General features: G+C 44.1%; 1 protein-coding gene across 9 annotated transcripts in view; it reads left to right on the forward strand.

Annotated features, from left to right (window-relative positions):
* Positions 1-17,786, forward strand: part of LOC117426735 (citron Rho-interacting kinase-like) — a 44,907-nt gene that overhangs the window by 20,514 nt on the left and 6,607 nt on the right. For 3 of the 9 annotated variants that reach the window (XM_059032811.1, XM_059032809.1, XM_059032810.1), the window contains exons 15-41: positions 262-315; positions 467-520; positions 682-822; positions 1,704-1,829; positions 2,160-2,255; positions 2,407-2,523; positions 2,922-3,031; positions 3,307-3,481; positions 4,052-4,249; positions 4,357-4,410; positions 6,416-6,613; positions 7,819-8,012; positions 8,303-8,438; positions 9,219-9,323; positions 9,450-9,590; positions 10,628-10,735; positions 10,932-11,082; positions 11,841-12,005; positions 12,723-12,746; positions 13,339-13,476; positions 13,827-14,007; positions 14,537-14,628; positions 15,501-15,605; positions 15,696-15,865; positions 16,189-16,233; positions 17,120-17,200; positions 17,557-17,692. In XM_059032811.1, coding sequence (XP_058888794.1) covers positions 262-315; positions 467-520; positions 682-822; positions 1,704-1,829; positions 2,160-2,255; positions 2,407-2,523; positions 2,922-3,031; positions 3,307-3,481; positions 4,052-4,249; positions 4,357-4,410; positions 6,416-6,613; positions 7,819-8,012; positions 8,303-8,438; positions 9,219-9,323; positions 9,450-9,590; positions 10,628-10,735; positions 10,932-11,082; positions 11,841-12,005; positions 12,723-12,746; positions 13,339-13,476; positions 13,827-14,007; positions 14,537-14,628; positions 15,501-15,605; positions 15,696-15,865; positions 16,189-16,233; positions 17,120-17,200; positions 17,557-17,692 — 3,295 coding nt within the window. The remainder of the gene's footprint in view (positions 1-261; positions 316-466; positions 521-681; positions 823-1,703; positions 1,830-2,159; positions 2,256-2,406; positions 2,524-2,921; positions 3,032-3,306; positions 3,482-4,051; positions 4,250-4,356; positions 4,411-6,415; positions 6,614-7,818; positions 8,013-8,302; positions 8,439-9,218; positions 9,324-9,449; positions 9,591-10,627; positions 10,736-10,931; positions 11,083-11,840; positions 12,006-12,722; positions 12,747-13,338; positions 13,477-13,826; positions 14,008-14,536; positions 14,629-15,500; positions 15,606-15,695; positions 15,866-16,188; positions 16,234-17,119; positions 17,201-17,556; positions 17,693-17,786) is intronic. The other 6 variants (XM_059032816.1, XM_059032815.1, XM_059032817.1 and 3 more) reach the window with 5 other exon arrangements.

Consider the following 17,786-nt stretch of genomic DNA (forward strand, 5'->3'; position numbering starts at 1 on the left):
ATGAAACCTCTTTTTCTTGCTCATATTTCGCTATACAGTATATAAAAGGCTTTCCGTGTTGCATAATGTTGGCAAGCGATCTCCTCACTCAGACTTCTCATGGAACAGTGTAGGTGGACTCTGCCTTTTGAAACTAAGCTTCTCCTCTCAGCATCTACTTGGAAAAAACGTCTCTAGTTTTGGATGCTATTCGTGTGTGTTGCAGCACGAGTGAAGAAAAGGCTGTACATGTGCAGTAATTCTTATAAATGTATTTTTCAGGCTAAGGAGCAGGGCAAGGCTGAGGTGGAAGAGCTCTACTCAAAACTAGAAAAGGTATTGCATGTTTTGGTATTGTTTTATTTTATTTTTTTATAAGAGTTGTTTTGTTGCTGTCTACCCTGCAAAGTGTGAGATGGATGTTTTCCAGAACCACTAATAGGGATGTAGATCTAACAATTATTATTTTATTTTTTTGCTTTTTAAGACCAATGCAGAACAGCAACTCAAAATCCAGGAGCTACAGGAGAAACTTGCCAAGGTAGGAAGTTTGATTCAAACAAAAGCTGAAGATGCTGAATGGAAAAATAAATAAATAATAAAATCTCACTTGTCCTGCAAACATGTCCTGCTTTGGAGAGTATCCAGGTGCATGAACGGAAGGGTGCTGGTGCAGGTGTGACTCCCCTCTCTGTCCCGCAGGCTGTGAAGGCCAGCACTGAGGCTACGGAGCTCCTGCAGAATATCCGACAGGCGAAGGAGCGTGTGGAGCAGGAGCTTGGGAGGCTGCAGAGCCGAGAGGACTCCAGCAACAGCCTGAAGAAGAAGCTGCGTGACACTGAGGTGCAGTGTGGCTACGTCAAGAACCAGCATTTTAATTGCATCACAAGAATATTGTATGGGGCGCACTTTATAAATTTTAAATTCGATTGATTGAAAGAAAAAGAAAACGCAGAGCCCAGCTGGAAATGAAGTAGCTTAAACATGTTTTCTGTATTTTCTGTTAACTCTTTATTTGATGACAAATACCCCTTTTTTTTAATAAATAAATAATTCAATAAATGAAATTATATTTCCGGTATTCAGTACAGTTAAAATGAAATTATATTTCCGGTATTGTCAGTACTGTTCAAATGAAATGATATTTCTGGTATTGTCAGTGCAGTTCAAATGAAATGATATTTCTGGTATTGTCAGTGCAGTTCAAATGAAATGATATTTCTGGTATTGTCAGTACAGTTCTGTACATTGTATAGTGAAACACTGTATTGTAATTTTTTCTGGGTGTTTCTTGATAGAGAATGCCTATTTACAATACATGCAGAAATAATCTGATTATGCAAAGAAATGGATTTTACAAATACCCGCTGGTCCCAATTGGTTTGGAGAATGGCGATTTAACCATACTGGTATTATACAGGGCTGAGAAACATTGGAGCTCAGCCAACTCTGAGATTATCAGCTCAATGCTGCCCACTTCACTTGGCAGGAGCCACTTCTCTGCTTGGCATTGAAGACGCACTGCTTGTTCTTTTTAAATCCTTTATTTATTCCTTGTGTAATTATTCATTTCTTGCAGCCACGGAGGACTTGTAACCTGCCTTGCTAAGATAGTTTTGTGCTTTTTCATGCCCTGCAGTTTGTAATAACGTGTTTCTAAATATCCAGCTGGCTTTATCCCTTTTTTTATTTGATTTTTTTGTTACTTTTCTTTTACACACAAGGAGGGTCGTAAATCCCTGGAGAACCAGGTGAAGAGGCTGGAGATGGTGGAACGCAGGGAGAATAAACTGAAAGAAGACATCCAGACCAAATCCCAGCAGATCCAACAGATGGCGGATAAGATCCTGGTAGGAGCTAACGCTGTCTAAGACGACCGGGATTACAGAACTCTGCTGTGATTCTGTACTGTACTGTACGGCACTGTACTCTGTCTATTGTCATCTCTGTCTAGAATCTGCACATCTGCATGCTCTGTGCAACACCTTACCTGTTCACATGGACCCTCTGTTTAAAGAAAGTATCGCCAACAATATAAGATTTGTATTTGATTTGATGCAAACTGATGTTGAATATTCTTCCCCCCCCCCCCCGTGTCCTGTAATTTGTTCACCTGCTGTCAACGCTGGATTTCGTAGAAGCGTGTTTATCGCGTGTTTTTTGTTTTTGTTTTTCCCCAGGAACTGGAGGACAATCTCCGGGAAACCCAGGCAACAGCTCAGCGCATGGAGGCTCACTTGGTGCAGAAGGAGAGGCTGTATGAGGACAAGATCAAGGTGAGAGTCCTGCCTGGAATCATTCAAAAGTGACTTTAGCAGCAGGGTACTGCATACCATTAACTGTGGAGCATTGTGCAAACTAAGCTATCAATGTATGCCCAGTACATATTGCCAGTCATGCAGTGTCTCTGTGGGTTGGCTTGCCCAGGTGCTGGAGGCTCAGATGAAAGTGGACCTGGCTGATAAAGAGACGCTGGAGAGCAAGCGAGCCAGGCATGAGGAGGAGGCCAGGGAGAAGTGCAAACTCATCAGTGAGCAGAAAGCGGTACGATACACTGTAACCTCCCCACGTGGAGCAAGCCTCCTGTGATCAACCTTGTGGGCATGCGTAGAGCAGAGTGCCCATTACCCGCCCCTGTGTGACATCATAATAGCACTGCTGAAAGCAGGAGCTGAAACGTAGCTGACCTTTGTGTTTTACCTTGTAAGTTTTGATGCATTTTCGAAGTTATGTATGAAGATTAAAACCTAAAACTCTTTTAGTACAACAAAATATTGCATTTATTAGCAAACTTTATTAATAAAGGTTTTTCAGTAAAAAGGTGAGCTTATTCGTACGTGATCCTTCAGCATGGTTTATTTAATTTGTTACGTTATTAAAAGAGACATGGCGCTTTACAGTGCTATACTTCATGAAGTCTTGCATGGTTTTTCTGTCCCCAGATTATAAACGCAATGGATTCAAAGATCAAGTCGCTGGAGCAGAGGATTGCAGAACTCTCTGAAGCTAATAAACTAGCAGCTAATAGCAGCATCTATACACAGAGGAACATGTAAGTGGGGATGAGGGCTACAGACTAGGGTCTATCTTCAGATTCATTCATTACAGTACAGAGGTTTATTAACCAGACCACTGCCTGGTTCCATTAAAACATGGATTTGTGTGTGTGTGGTTTGTTTGTTTGTTTGTTTGTTTGTTTGTTTGTTTGTTTGTTTGTTTGTTTGTTTGCAGTGGCTGTTAACAACTGGTTACACCTTCCATTAGTCTGGTATTTGCAAAGGCAGTTATGAAACATCATTTGTTTTGTCCCTCTCGGTCTGGTTTCAGGAAAGCACAGGAGGAGATGATCTCTGAGCTGAGGCAACAGAAGTTTTACTTGGAGACCCAGGCTGGTAAACTGGAGGCGCAGAACGATAAACTGGAAGAACACCTTGAGAAAATGAGCCAGCATGAACAGATGAACAAAAACCATCTCCAGGAGCTTGAGACCAGACTCCGAGAGGTACACCTCCAGTCATTTTAACAAGAGGGTTTATCTGATGCACCTCCAGTCATTTTAACAAGAGGGCTCATCTGATGCACCTCCAGTCATTTTAACAAGAGGGCTCATCTGATGCACCTCCAGTCATTTTAACAAGAGGGCTGATAACCACAGATAAGTGGTGAATCCCCAGTGCTGTAAAGTGCTCTAAAAACATCCAGCTGTGGCTTATCTTGGTGGGTAAAGGTTGAATTTAAATGAAGCCCTAAGAGGTGCAGTGGTTCACTTCATACATTTGTTGTTTTACTTCTCAAAGCTTGTTTTTTCATGTAGATAGCATGTTACATGGGTTTAATGGGCTAAGTGGACTGTAGTTGCAGAGTTATGATTTGAATATGTTAGTGTAAGAAAAAGAAGGCATCAAGAAAAATGATAATATTAATGCAACGTGTGAACCTGTCAGAGTCAGAGGTATCAGTCGTGCATGGTGTTTTATAACACCTGTGTCAGATCTGTAGAAATGCCTCTATAAAAACCTGACATTTTTTTGTTTTGTTTGTGTGTTTTATTGTTTGCGTGTTTTATTTCTAGATTGGCTTGGAACACGAGGAGCAGAAGCTGGAGATTAAGAGGCAGGTTACTGAGCTGCAGCTGTCCCTGCAGGAGAGGGAGGCTCAGATCAGCAGCCTGCAGGCAGCCCGCAACGCCCTGGAGAGCCAGCTGCAGCAGGCCAAGACTGAGCTGGAGGAGACGACAGCAGAGGCAGAGGAGGAGATCACAGCACTCAGGGTACCCAGGGCACTGTCCACCCGCTTACATATTTTGCAAATGGACATACTGTGCTTGATTTTAAATATTCCCAACATGAAAAGCATTCTTTCTTTTTAATCCTATAGGCACATCGGAATGAGATCCAGCGCAAGTTTGACGCTCTCAGAGAAAGCTGCTCAGTAAGTATCTGCTGATAGTCATGCATAGTGTGGAGGGGGTGGTGTTGAGGATCAGGGAACTTGTGATGGGTGTGGAGTGTGCAGCTTGCAGTCCTGCTTCTGATAAGAGAACACCTTCTCGGTGTGGAGCTCTGGGTTTAAATTGACTGCAGAATGAAACACCTTTCCATCTGAGTTCTCTTCAGGGGATCTAACAGAAATGAGTGTCACAATCCTAAAGCCTGGTCTGCACAATAATAAGTAAAAAAAAAAAAAAAAAAAACATGTCACGTTCCATTTTCATTTGAATGACTTCTATACACAAGTTAAAGCTTGGTGCCTTACATCATAATACTGGTGGGGAAACATACAAATACATTTGAGATGGTGATCTTTTTTGTGAAGTAGGTAAAGAAACCAACAACATTAAATGAGTGGGGTTTCCCTCTTTCTACACATCGCTGTGAACCAGGATCCAGCAACGTGTTGAACTGGCTCCGTAGCCAGGTAGCAGGTGGCCTTGTGTTAGGCCAGCATGGCTTCCCCTTCCTGCTCACCACTGGAGTATGGAGCGCAGGTTTGAGATGTGACGCCTGCATCGCTCTTGCCTTCTGCATTCCTCATTAGCTGGTAGAACTCGGTGGGGTGCCGTCTGCACTACAAGACACATATTGGATGATTCCAGCCTGAGGGATATCTCAACGGAGGGGGCAGATGATACTGTGACAGTCAAGTTATGGCTTCTATTTGTCTTCTCCCTAAATGTCATCTTATTTAGAATTGGACTGTTGCTACACTGCTCCCCCTTTTATAAGAATGCCTTTTATGTCAGTGATCCAATTAAAGCAGCTTAGTGGCTCCCATTTACCCCATAATGCCATTCCACTAGCACTTTCATAGTTACTAGTCCACAGCGTACATGGTCTAGTAACTGTGGCTCCTGACTACACCTTTATAAATGTGGAGCACTGTGTTTCATCTTGATGAAAGGGAACTGCATCAACGACATGTATTGAAAATGGTGGCGCGCTGGTTATCCAAACCAAAAAAGCATGACTCAAGAGGAGTTGATGAAGTAACGTATAATGAAGCATCACATTGTGTGTCGCGCATGTTATGTCAGCCGGTTTATCACGTTTCTGCAGTGTGCAACTGATCTATTTTGAACGTACTTTTGCAGTTCAAATGCAGCCCTCTAAACTGTGAAACCCATACGAGACGGTGGGACTGTGGCTGCCATTCGTTCCCCTGTAATGCATTTCATTTGATCTTGCATTCCCACTACACAGCACAGGCTCTCTCTTTAAACCACGGCTCTGGACTACAGAATTATAACGAGGGAAGACTTTAAATAAATTTAATTAGGGAAGGTTTTAGGTTTGAGAGACAATTCACTGGCTACTTTAATACTTGGCTTGCAATCTAGGCTGGTAATTGTAATTTTCTGCTAGCTGAGGAAAAAAAAAAAATGAAAGAAGCAGATTAAGCCCCGAGGCTATTGTGCTGTTGAACTTGTGGATTGTGCAAACACTCTCGCTGCAGCGCAGATGTGTGGGAGATGAGGAGGAGGAGGAGGAATCAATGAGTTAACCTTTCAGCACTGGCACCCTTAGACATCTGTCTATCGGCACACTAAAAGGTGTTGGGTTTTTATAATGTTTTTCTGTTGTAAATGTGGGGTCGGGTATATGGAGGTTGTTCATGTTTTGTACTCTACCTGTGTCTTGTCATCTCTTTAGTAATATTTATTAGCAGTGTGTGTCAAATGCATGCATTGTGAGTATATTAGAAGGACCGATAGGGTTCCAAGCTATTCAGGAAAATGGTTATAAAAGAAAGAATTGTTGAAGAATGATGTCACCACAGGGTAGGTATAAAAAGGCTTGTTTTAAAGAAGCATTCTGGGTTTATCCACACAGTAAGCTCACACAAGTGAGCCAGCAAAGTTTCCAGTGATTTGTGCGATTTCTAATGCCTGATCTCACTTCCCTCAAGTTGTCTTGTTTGCTCTCCCTCTCTCTCTCAGGTCATCACTGATCTGGAGGAGCAGTTGAACCAGCTGAGCCAGGAGAACGCAGATCTGAACAGGCAGAATTTTTACCTGTCCAAGCAGCTGGACGAGGCGACGGACGAGAGTGAGGAGAGGCTGGCGCTCAGTCAGGATGTGGACCGCCTCCGCAGGGAGGTGGCAGACAGGGAGATGCACCTCAACAACCAGAAACAGGTGAGCAAGCTCGCCCTGGCCAGAGGGAGCAGCATGACAGAGTAGCACATTGCATCTGAACACAAAACCTGCACAGCAGCTTCATCAGTGGAGCCTTTTCTTGATACTTCAGATCCTGGCTGTTCCCTTTTCCTGGGGGAGGGGGGGGGGTGACCTGCTCCCAGAGCAAGAGGCTTTCTCTTTTTATCCACCCAGTACTGTTTCTATTTGATATTCATTCCTCTCCAGGAGTACTGCCAAAAAAATGAAATTAATGTTATTGAACTTTACAAAAATTGGATGTGGTGGAATTTGTGTTTTTAGATGATTGTGTGTGGGTGGTGTAGGAGGAGAGAACCCAATCAATTTCAGGGTTTTTTTATTTTATTAAGTTTAGTACATTTTATTCGTAAGCACTAATGCTGCCACAGGGGTCTGGGGACCCGAGTGTAAATAATGTGAGGCTGCACTAGTAATAGAGAACCTCTATTAATAAGACATTGCCTAGTTTAGAATTTAGAGTGGCTGGTACAGTACATCACCAGATACTTGGTTTCACTGTCATGATCACCCTGTGTGACGTAGTTTCTGTTATCATAAAATGCGTTGGCCAGGAGGAGAGAATAAAAATGGAATAAAGAATCTCTGTCAGGCTGCTCGGAGCACGAGATCTAAGAGTACCTGTGAGTCACACGTTCACATTTATACACAGTACTTAGTGAGGCACAAAACCCTACCATGTATCACCGTACAGTGTAGCTGGCGCATTGCTATGTGGTAAGATGCTACGTGAAGATACTGAGACAGCTTCCACTGAACGTCTAGAAAGAATTCGATTTTCACCTTGACAAACATTTGGACCGTATTAAAAAGCTCTGTGCATGACTGCGAAACCGAAGATGAGCCAGCATCGCACATTCCAAGTGTCCCTTCTGTATGAAGTAGTATGTGACGCCAGAATCATTGCAAGGGTTTGGTCTTATCCAACGTATTTTAATATGCAGATCGCTATTTGTTGTGCATGATAGGCTATTTTTTGTATGATATGTAATAAGATCAAATGATCATTCACAAAGGACGATTTTGGCTTGTACTGCATGGGGAGCAGTACATACATGGTTTGACTGCACATACCTTGTGAAATTAGCCCATTTCCTAATAGCTGATCATCATTTAAAACCTGTTTGGAGGGCAGTGTTTTGGATCGCGTGCTGCTTTGTTTCCAGAACATCGAGACCCTGAAGACGACCTGCACCATGCTGGAGGAGCAGGTGATGGACCTGGAGTCTCTGAACGACGAGCTGCTGGAGAAGGAGCGGCAGTGGGAGGCGTGGAGAGGCACGCTGGAGGACGAGAAGTCCCAGGCCGAGAGGAGGACCAGGGAGATGCAGCGGCTGCTGGATAACGAGAAGCAGATCAGGTACAGAGAGAGGGATCCGGAGTCCACTGCATCCTGATGAGAGACCCAGATTAGAATGCAGGTTCTTTGATTTTAGTTTTGACATTTTTATTTGAGTACGGTTTGCACCGTTTCTTTATTCTCAAGACAATGAAACAGCAAAAACAAAACATGTTATTTAGTTTTTTTTTTAAATCTTCTAGTCTCTTAACCTTCGTTGTGTTGCCCTGGCACTGCCTGTACCTCAGGGTATCCGACAGTGGGGTCGGTGAAGGAGCTCCTTCTTAAAGATCTGACCAATCTGCTTTCAGGCTCCGTGCTGACCAGCGCAGTACCGAGTCCCGCCAGGCGGTGGAGCTGGCTGTCAAAGAACACAAGGCTGAGACCATGGCCCTGCAGCAGGCTCTCAAAGAGCAGAAGCTCAAGGCAGAAAGCCTCTCTGACACGGTGAGGGACACAGCACACTGCAACTACCTCACCTGGGCTCAAGGACAGTGGTCACTGTGCAGTTCAGAATTCATCGCAATTACAGTGCAACTATAGTTGTAGGTGAAACCTGTAATTTGTAATTTACTGCTGCGTAATTGTAATTGAACACTATAGCATTGTAATTGCAATTCTGCTGTAATTGATAACTGACCCCAGGTCTAACAACTACACTGCCCTGTAATGGAGCCTTGCCCTGTAGCTGGTTTCACTGCACATACCTTGGGGGTTTAGCCCATTTCCCAATTGTTTGTGATCCTGTATTTTTTTTATTTTTTAAGCTTTAAGAATAAACATAATAAAATGTTCACGTTCGTAACTTTATTTGGAGTGTTTGTACCCGCATGAGAAGCCCTTGATTTTAATTGGAGCATCATTTCCGTGTATTTGTCTGGATTTGTACAGCATTGCTGTGTCTATGATTGCACCGGTGCACTGTGTGTAAAATAATGAATATGGAATAAATCAGCCTTGCACTGCACACTCACTTCTATATGAACACTGAGGCTAACCTCTACGTTTGACATGCATATTCCTGACAATGAACAAACCCTTAGGGCAAGCAGGGTGCGCACTCTGTAGCTTATGATCTCATTACTGTGAAGCACGATAAACGCTGGCTGTTTTCACCATTGCATAAATGTGAACCGTTCGTTCCTTGGTGCAGTTTTTCAATGCTGTGAATGTTGATTTGAACAGACCTGCATCCGGTTGTATTCATCCCACTTTTTCCTACCCCAGCTGAACGATCTGGAGAAAAAGCACGCCATGCTGGAGATGAACGCTCGCAGCCTGCAGCAGAAGCTGGAGACGGAGAGGGAACTGAAACAGAGGCTCATGGATGAGGTAGGGGGCACGTTTATGTACAGGGCATTGTTGTATTGGGTGTCTCTTGCTTTACACTGCTACTGCTAGCTGTTTATATCATCATTCTATTGTATTTGATTTGCTCCCTGCTCCTCCCTCGGCCAGCAATCGAAGCTTCAGCAGCAGATGGACATACAGAAGACGCACATTTTCCGGCTGACCCAGGGGCTCCAGGATGCTCTTGACCAGACTGACCTCCTGAAGAACGAGCGCAGTGACCTGGAGTACCAGCTGGAGAACATTCAGGTAAACAGCTTAGCATGGGGGGGGGGGGGGGGGGGGAGTCCGACTGGATAGCAGAGCACGAGAGCCTGCAAGCCCCCCAGACCGTTTCAAATGTTTATTCTTCATTCTCAAGCTTTAGGGGGGAAAGAAATGATAGGTGGTGAGATGTGTAAATGAAATAAGACATTCTTAAACCAGGTAAGACATTTTAACTCCTGCCCATTTCCCATGCAGTTTTTAGTTAGTTTTATTTTTCCTCGTTCATGAATTTTGTTAATTCATAGTTGGTCTATGTTGACAGTGAGATGTACATTGTGTGCTATGCTTTACTGTGTAAGTAAGGGCTCTTCGCTGCTTTAAATATCTGGTTTGCAAGAACTTAAGCAGCAAAGAACGCCAGCAATATGGCCAATTAGAGGCATAATTGAGCGCCTGTCATTTTGGTATTTGTATGTGTGTTTATTGTTTGAGAAACTCGCTTGAATATTAACAACACCTACACACAGACGCAGCAAATTAGCTCTCCAGTCCTTATAAATATGAATAGGCTGTTAGGATAAAACACACACATTTAAATAATATGAAATAGGAATACTGTCGTTTTAATAATCTTTGCTTTAGAAAATGAATCGTGTTTATAATGCAGGTGTCAAATCCCTTTGTAATCTCATCATTAGTTTTTGACCTGTTTTATAAGTTTTAAATGTAAGAGAGACCTTGTCATTTTTTTTGTACCACCTGAATTCATTTTGTATTACAAAAGAAAAGCATTCATTTTATTTTGCAGTATAATGTATTCTTAAGAATGAGAATACTGTTAGCGGGGTGAGAGGGCAGGGTAACAGTCCCACTTCAGCATGTATGTAGGGTTTGAATTACTAAAGAGAAAAGCAGAGTTTCAGACAAACATTTCAAGTCTTTGTCTATGTCTTTGTCCGTGTCTGAAGCAGCATTTTGTAGCGTGCTGTAGAACGTACTGTACGTTGGATGTTGACTGAACCCTGCGTTGTGTGCTATTACATGTTTGTGTCACAATGTGCATGCATTACTGTTTGTAGGCGGTGTACACCCACGACAAAGTCAAACTGGAAGGGACTATATCTCAGCAGACAAAACTAATTGATTTCCTGCAGGCAAAGATGGACCAGCCAAGCAAGAAGAAAAAGGTGAGACCCCTCACTATTTGCTTAGTTTAAACAGCGACTAGATTTTAAACTAATAACAATAATAAATATCAATGTAAACTGATGCACATTTTAATACAAAATATTGATGTATAAATAATCTATTTTTTAAATGACAACCCTCAAGAGGGTGCGACTCGTGCGCAGCATTACCCAGGCCATTCCCTTCTGTTATCAGGGAATCTTTGGCCGTCGCCGGGAGGAGCTGGGGATGCCCTCACAGAACAACGAGCTGAAGCTGGCCCTGGAGAAGGAGAGAGCTCGCTGCTCGGAGCTGGAGGAGGCACTGCAGAAAACACGCATTGAGCTGCGCTCTGTGAGAGAGGAAGGTAAAGAGACACTCACTGAACTGTGCTCTGAGAGAGGAAGGTAAAGAGACACGCACTGAACTGTGCTCAGAGAGAGGAAGGTAAAGAGACACACACTGAACTGTGCTCAGAGAGAGGAAGGTAAAGAGACACGCACTGAACTGTGCTCTGAGAGAGGAAGGTAAAGAGACACGCACTGAACTGCGCTCTGAGAGAGAGGAAGGTAAAGAGACACGCACTGAACTGTGCTCTGTGAGAGAGGAAGGTAAAGAGACACGCACTGAACTGTGCTCTGAGAGAGGAAGGTAAAGAGACATGCACTGAACTGTGCTCTGTGAGAGAGGAAGGTAAAGAGACACGCACTGAACTGTGCTCTGAGAGAGGAAGGTAAAGAGACATGCACTGAACTGTGCTCTGAGAGAGGAAGGTAAAGAGATATGCACTGAACTGCAGAAAGGTAAAGGTCCTGCGAGCTGGTTGAACTCTCTTAGCCTTTCTCAAGGAACAGACTCCCTTCCTTGAATTTGACACAACCTGGTTATTTTATTTTGTACTATTAGAACGCCTCATCCAGACCCAGGTTGGCACATTGTATGCCAGAAATGGGAAAAACTGTCTGTAAAATAAAACTTCCAAACCCCAATCAGAATGAAACCAAAATATGATTGCTTATCCATGCTATTGCAGGTTGTTTAAAAAAAACATAATGTATTCTAATAGCTGGGGGGAGGTTTAAGCAAAAGCACGGATACTTTCAGAGCTGTTCTTCATCCTGTTAGCAGCCCATGCCAAAGCCGTGGACCACGTGGCCCCCTCAACCCCAGCCACAGCCAGGCAGCAGATCATCATGTCTGCCATCGTCAAGTCCCCGGAGCACCAGCCCAATCCCGTCAGCCTGCTGGCCCCGCCTTCCAGTCACCGGAAGGAGTCCTCCACACCGGAGGGTGAGTGAGGATCTCTCCTGAAAACAGAACCCAGCGCCAGCCTTCCTTAGCTTCAGAACCCTTTCCTACTAGCCCACTTGATTGGACTTCTGTAACTTCAAGAACAGAAGCTACTTGTGTTCCTTTCATTTTATTTAACCTTTCTTAATGTCTCTGAAGGTAGCAGTCTTGCCCCACGTGTTGTTTCTGCTGGTATAGGAGTCCTCCGATTATCGCTCATGTGCTGGACGCTGTGTCCCTTTCGGAGGAAATATCAAGTTCTGTGTCTCAAAAGTCCCAGTTTCAGTGAAGCAGGATGGTGTAGTCTGCATGTCTTAATTGGAGTTCTCCCTGCAAAGGGACTCTTGTCTGTCTCTTAAGAGCGGACCAACATGGTAAAAAGGACAGCTGCCCTTCCGAGACTTCTGAAAATGAATAAAATGTCACGAGCAGTGCGTTTTACTGCAAGTTACGAGGAGCAGTGGAAATGCTGCTGAAGCTGATCAAGTGGCTGCACCTTGTAATTGTCCACAGTCCTGTCCATGGCATGCATGAACCACCCTTTATTCCTGTATATGAATGTCTGTGGTGTGCTTTAAGAATGTGTTTCAAGTACAATGCGCATGCTGCTCGATTCCCAACACTGATGCACCCGACCCTAACCGAGCAGCGATGCCTGTTGTCTTTGGGAAATATGCCTCAGAACTGTTTTTATCTGCTTTCTTTCAAACTCTACAGAGAGAAGGAGGGTCACGTTTGAAAGTAAGTCTATAGACCCTGATGGGAGGCGACTCTGTATTTATCAGTTAGTGGGGTCGGGTGAGAACAAATGGCTTTTAATAATGTTGTGTGTCCATGCTGTCTGTGTCCTGTACAGTTAGCTTTTGTCCTGTATTTCATTGAAAAATGTCCTCCACAGTGCAACAAAACAAAAAGACTAACATTGATACCAGTTCATTGTTTATGTACGTACTTTTTTAATTTCAAGGTAATTTGATGACAATGATTTGTTAGTAGTAGTAGTAGTATCAGTATTGTTCTTTTTACCGATGGAAGCACACATAGATGTGTTGCACAGTTAATAATGTATTCCTCATGCTGTGCATGTAGGTCACAGGGACCTACCGTACACTTCCACAATACTGAGACCTGCTTGCCTGGGCTCTTGAAGACTTTATCATGTAAACCGCTTGTGATTAAACAAGCCCTTAGCGCTGGTTATGTGATGAGGTTGTGTTCTGCGGGCCATGCGTATCTTTTGCTGCGGATATGTCTGTTACTGACCTACCCTCTTGCTATTATTATTATTATTATTATTATTATTATTATTATTATTATTACTGGCTTTGTGTAGAGTTCGGACGGCGGCTGAAGGAGAGAATGCACCATAACATCCCTCATCGCTTCAATCTGGGGCTGAACATGCGGGCGACAAAGTGCGCCGTCTGCCTCGATACTGTCCACTTCGGACGCCAGGCTGCTACATGTGTAGGTGGGTCGCTGTGCTGTATACCAGCAGATACTGCGTGGAACAGGCCATCCATACACATCATTGCCTCATACTGAACCGTGTAGTATCTCTTACTGCATTTAATACAAAACTCCAAAGCAGCTGAACTGACTCTTAAGGATGTGGAAAGCTGGTTTAATGCAATGGTCACCAGTTGGAATGTGTTCTCATACATCGGGGGGGAAAATATAAGACTTGCATTTTTGATAGTTCTTGCTAAATTCCTTTATACAAACAGGTCAGTTTTCAATGGGCGTTTGTTCGAGTATTCGTCCCAGCACTTGCTATGAGCTGTGTGTTTCATTTCATGAGTGTCCTCTCTCTCTGTGTAGAGTGCAATGCCATGTGCCATCCCAAATGTGCACCCTGCCTGCCAGCCACCTGCGGTCTGCCTGCTGAATACGCCTCCCACTTCACTGAAGCTTTCTGCCGGGACAAAATGAACTCCCCGGGGCTGCAGCTGAAGGACCCAGCCAGTCACGTGAGGCTGGAGGGCTGGATGAAGCTGCCGCGGTAAGTCTGCTTGAAATACTGTAGCACTGCTGATCGCCTTGCCAGTGCTGAACACGACCGCCTCCAGCGCCTGTGTGCAGGGTCCCTGTCGGCCTGCCACAACTCATTTTGTATGGTGGAGTTCATGCTAGAATACAAACAATTCTGGGAATTGCTGAAGTCCTCTGGTTTTATTCATGCTGCCTTTGTTATGTCAGCTGGGTCAATGAACTCCTGCTGCCGCCTTTTGTATCCCCAAATTGACTAATTGAATTGTGGCAGTCTGGCTAACTGAATACTGCGGCACAGAGAAGTTAAAATGTTCATATTGTGTCTATTTGATAAATAGGATAATATCAAAAATGATTTTTAAAAATATTAGTGTCCCTGACTCCTATTTTATATATATATATATATATATATATATATATGGTGAAGTACAGTAACGTGTGCCTGTTTTGTTCTTCTATAGCTCAGTGAATAGTTCAGCTTGTATCAAGGCACTGGCTTGTTTCTGCTCTCATGGCTTCATTTCCTCTTGTATATTCAGGAATGGGAAGCGTGGACAGCTGGACTGGGACAGGAAGTATGTCATACTGGAGGGAACCAAAGTGATGATCTACGACAGTGAGCCCAGGGAGGGTGAGTGATTTTAGATTTTAGATTTATTTTTTTCCAGTAATTAACCTTCCCGCTCTGCTTCTAAGAAACTGTAACATGATTTCAACAACACTAACCGCGCTTCATCTCTGCAGTGATATGTGTGTGTGGGGGGGGTGGAGAGGGAGAGATTTGCATGGTGTTAGGTTATGCATGGTTTCCAAGAGCTGGTCCCACATCAGTGAAGGTACTTTTTATAAGAAAGCCACAGTATCAGCTCGGGGTCCTGAGTCTATGTTGTCAAAACTCCCGTTTCTGTATTGTTTTTGATCCAGCCCTCTGTGGATGCCAGTGTTCTTCTTCTGCTTGCTTAGCAAAACCAGGAGAAGTCAATTGGGCTGTTCCACTAGAAAGGTACTGTATGGGGTTCGTATTTCAGACGTTGGTGAAATCAGACCTGTTCATTTCAAACCCTGTGCACGAGCGGCAGAGTCTCCTGGTTCATTTAAAGAACATAACAAAACTGCTTTGCTGTTTAAAACTGGCCTCCTCATCTCTAAGACTTGACCTAGGGTTGGGCAAAGGGCTCTTGTTCTGCATTCCCTTCGTGGTGCGGTTGGGCCAGCTGGGAGTCTTGATTAGCAAGTTAAGAAACCAGGTAAATGCACGAGGGGATACGGTGCATTCGCTCTGTAATGTGATCATTTCCAAACTCAGACTGGAGTGGCGTTCTCGTGTCTGAGTAGACTGATCACATGATTTAGCAAAGGCAGCGAGTTCCCTTGTGCAATCAGCAAGGTTCCTGACCCTGAATAACGAACGGTAAAGCTGACCCTTTTTGCCCAGGCCTGTCTGAGCTGGTAGGCAGGTTGGGAGCCCTTCTTTTGATGCTATTTAATGAAATGTCTTGGCAGAGGGGCTGAGGCCAGTGGAAGAGTTTGAGCTGTGCCTTCCGGATGGGGATGTGACTGTGCATGGAGCTGTGGGAGCATCTGAGCTGCCAAACACTGCCAAGACAGGTACGAATTCCTCTGTGCGTGTGTGTGTCTGCATGCGTGTGTGTTAGTGTGTGCTGTAGCCCATCCTGCTTGTCCCTCCTCTTTTCTCAGATATTCCCTACATCCTGAAGCTGGAGTCCCATCCCCACACCACGTGCTGGCCCGGGCGCTCCCTGTATTTCCTGGCTCCCAGCTTCCCGGACAAACAGCGCTGGGTAGCTGTGTTGGAGTCCATGGTGTCCGGAGGTCGCACCAAGCGGGAGAAGGCTGAAGCTGATGCTGTAAGTACAGGGAAATACGAAGAAGGTGTGGCCATCTCTCTAGGGTTGCCATTGCTTTTTGTGTCAAGGAATTGGGAGGTAGAGAAAAATGTAATACTCATTTTAAAAGTAAAAAATTATGATAATAAACAAATGCTTTAAATGTATACAAAATACGTGCTTATCAAAATAGCATACTATACTTGTCTACTTAGTTTTTTTTCAGTGTATCTTCTTCCGTCCTGATTTTTGTTGCTTTATTGTGTCTCCCCATTACTTACAATTACTGTGCATGATTTCTTGATATTAATTGGCCCCCCCTCCCCTGTGTCACTGTATGATAGGCTGATGTTTTCCAAAGAGAGATGCCTCTTTCCCCATTGGTCCAGGTAAAGAGCTGCTCTGTGCTGCCTGCTGCTTTCCCCAGAGCTGTCCGGAGGCTCTGCCGGGTTACCAGAGCTGTGCCTGTGTGCAGCAGGGGCGCTGCAGCTTACTCCCTGCCTGCTCTCCGAATGGCTTTGTGTTTAAAACATGTTTGTGTGTAATTGCTTAAATGTTGCACCCATTGCTGACGCACGTACAAGAGAAGATCCAGGGGGCCGTGGGCATAGGTGCAGAAAGACGGGCCAATGTAAAACTGTACTACATTCCTCTGAACACATGAAACATTATCTTTGCCCTAACCCTAACCCTAATTAAGATTCATGTTTGGGTTAGGGTCAGGTTATTTCAATCTTCAGCTCAGTTTTGCAATTCTCTCAGCTGGCCTGTTTTTTTGCACCTCTGCCGGGCTGTGGATTGGATACTAAGATCCTTCATGGTTGCTTCACTGCTGCTTGTCTGGTATCAGTCTCCTGAACATCCTGCACCCATTTCTCTTCTATCTGTGTGACACCAAGTCACAAAAGACTGTGTCTCCCAGGGTGGAATAAAACTATTGTCTTCAGTATTCAGCTAAACAGTAAGAAAAGGGATGAGGCTGGGCTTTTAAATTTAAATTGAAATGTATATATCTACTGCAAGGCTAGCTTGTTCAGTTGGAAAGTAATTGTCGCTAAGCTAGATAGAAAACTGCAGCTCAGCATAAATAATATCATGAGATGGCAGAAATGTTATTTTAGGAAGAATCACAGTGGATTCATAGCGTTATAAATCAGCTCTCCACTTTCCAGAGTGACAGGGCAATCAATAACCATCTAAATGTTGCTTTAGGCGACCTTGGTGGTGTGGAGTGAAGAGGCTGCTCTGAACTTGCCTGTGTGTTTCTCCTTTCAGAAGCTGCTTGGAAACTCTCTGCTGAAACTGGAGGGGGATGACCGTCTGGATATTAACTGCACCGTTCCTCTGACCGACCAGGTACACCTGAAACTGAACAAGGCAGTGAATACAGTACTGGCCTGTTCATTAGAGAAGCAACACTTAATCAATTAATTGTTTCTTCATCGCAGTGGCTTTTGTTTTGCAAGCCTCAGTTAGACGGTTCATTATCAATGAGTCACTTTGGGGACATATTTTGAGTGTCACCTATATACAGTATATTAGTAGGACATGAATGTTGTATTTGAAGGCTTCTTACTTTTGAATTCTAAAGTGTTCTCAATGCATCTGTTTATTATTGATAATTACCTGTCGGGTATTCGATGAGGAAACTGGTTGCAGATTGCACCGCTGCTGTTGTTAACGTCTGTCTGTGCGTCTGTCTCTGTGCGCAGCTCGTGCTGGTGGGCTCGGAGGAAGGGCTGTACGCCCTGAATGTTATAAAGAACTCCCTGACTCACATCCCAGGCCTGGGCTCCGTGTTCCAGATCCACATCCTGAAAGAGCTGGAGAAGCTCATCATGATCGTGGGTCAGTAAACCAGGACTAAACTGTGTGTGTGTGCATCTGTCTGTGTCTGTCTGTGCGTGTGTGAATCTGTGTCTGTCTGTGCGTCTGTATATAT

This window comes from Acipenser ruthenus, chromosome 11 (assembly GCF_902713425.1).
Source record: "Acipenser ruthenus chromosome 11, fAciRut3.2 maternal haplotype, whole genome shotgun sequence".
NCBI classification, from domain to species: Eukaryota; Metazoa; Chordata; class Actinopteri; order Acipenseriformes; family Acipenseridae; genus Acipenser; species Acipenser ruthenus.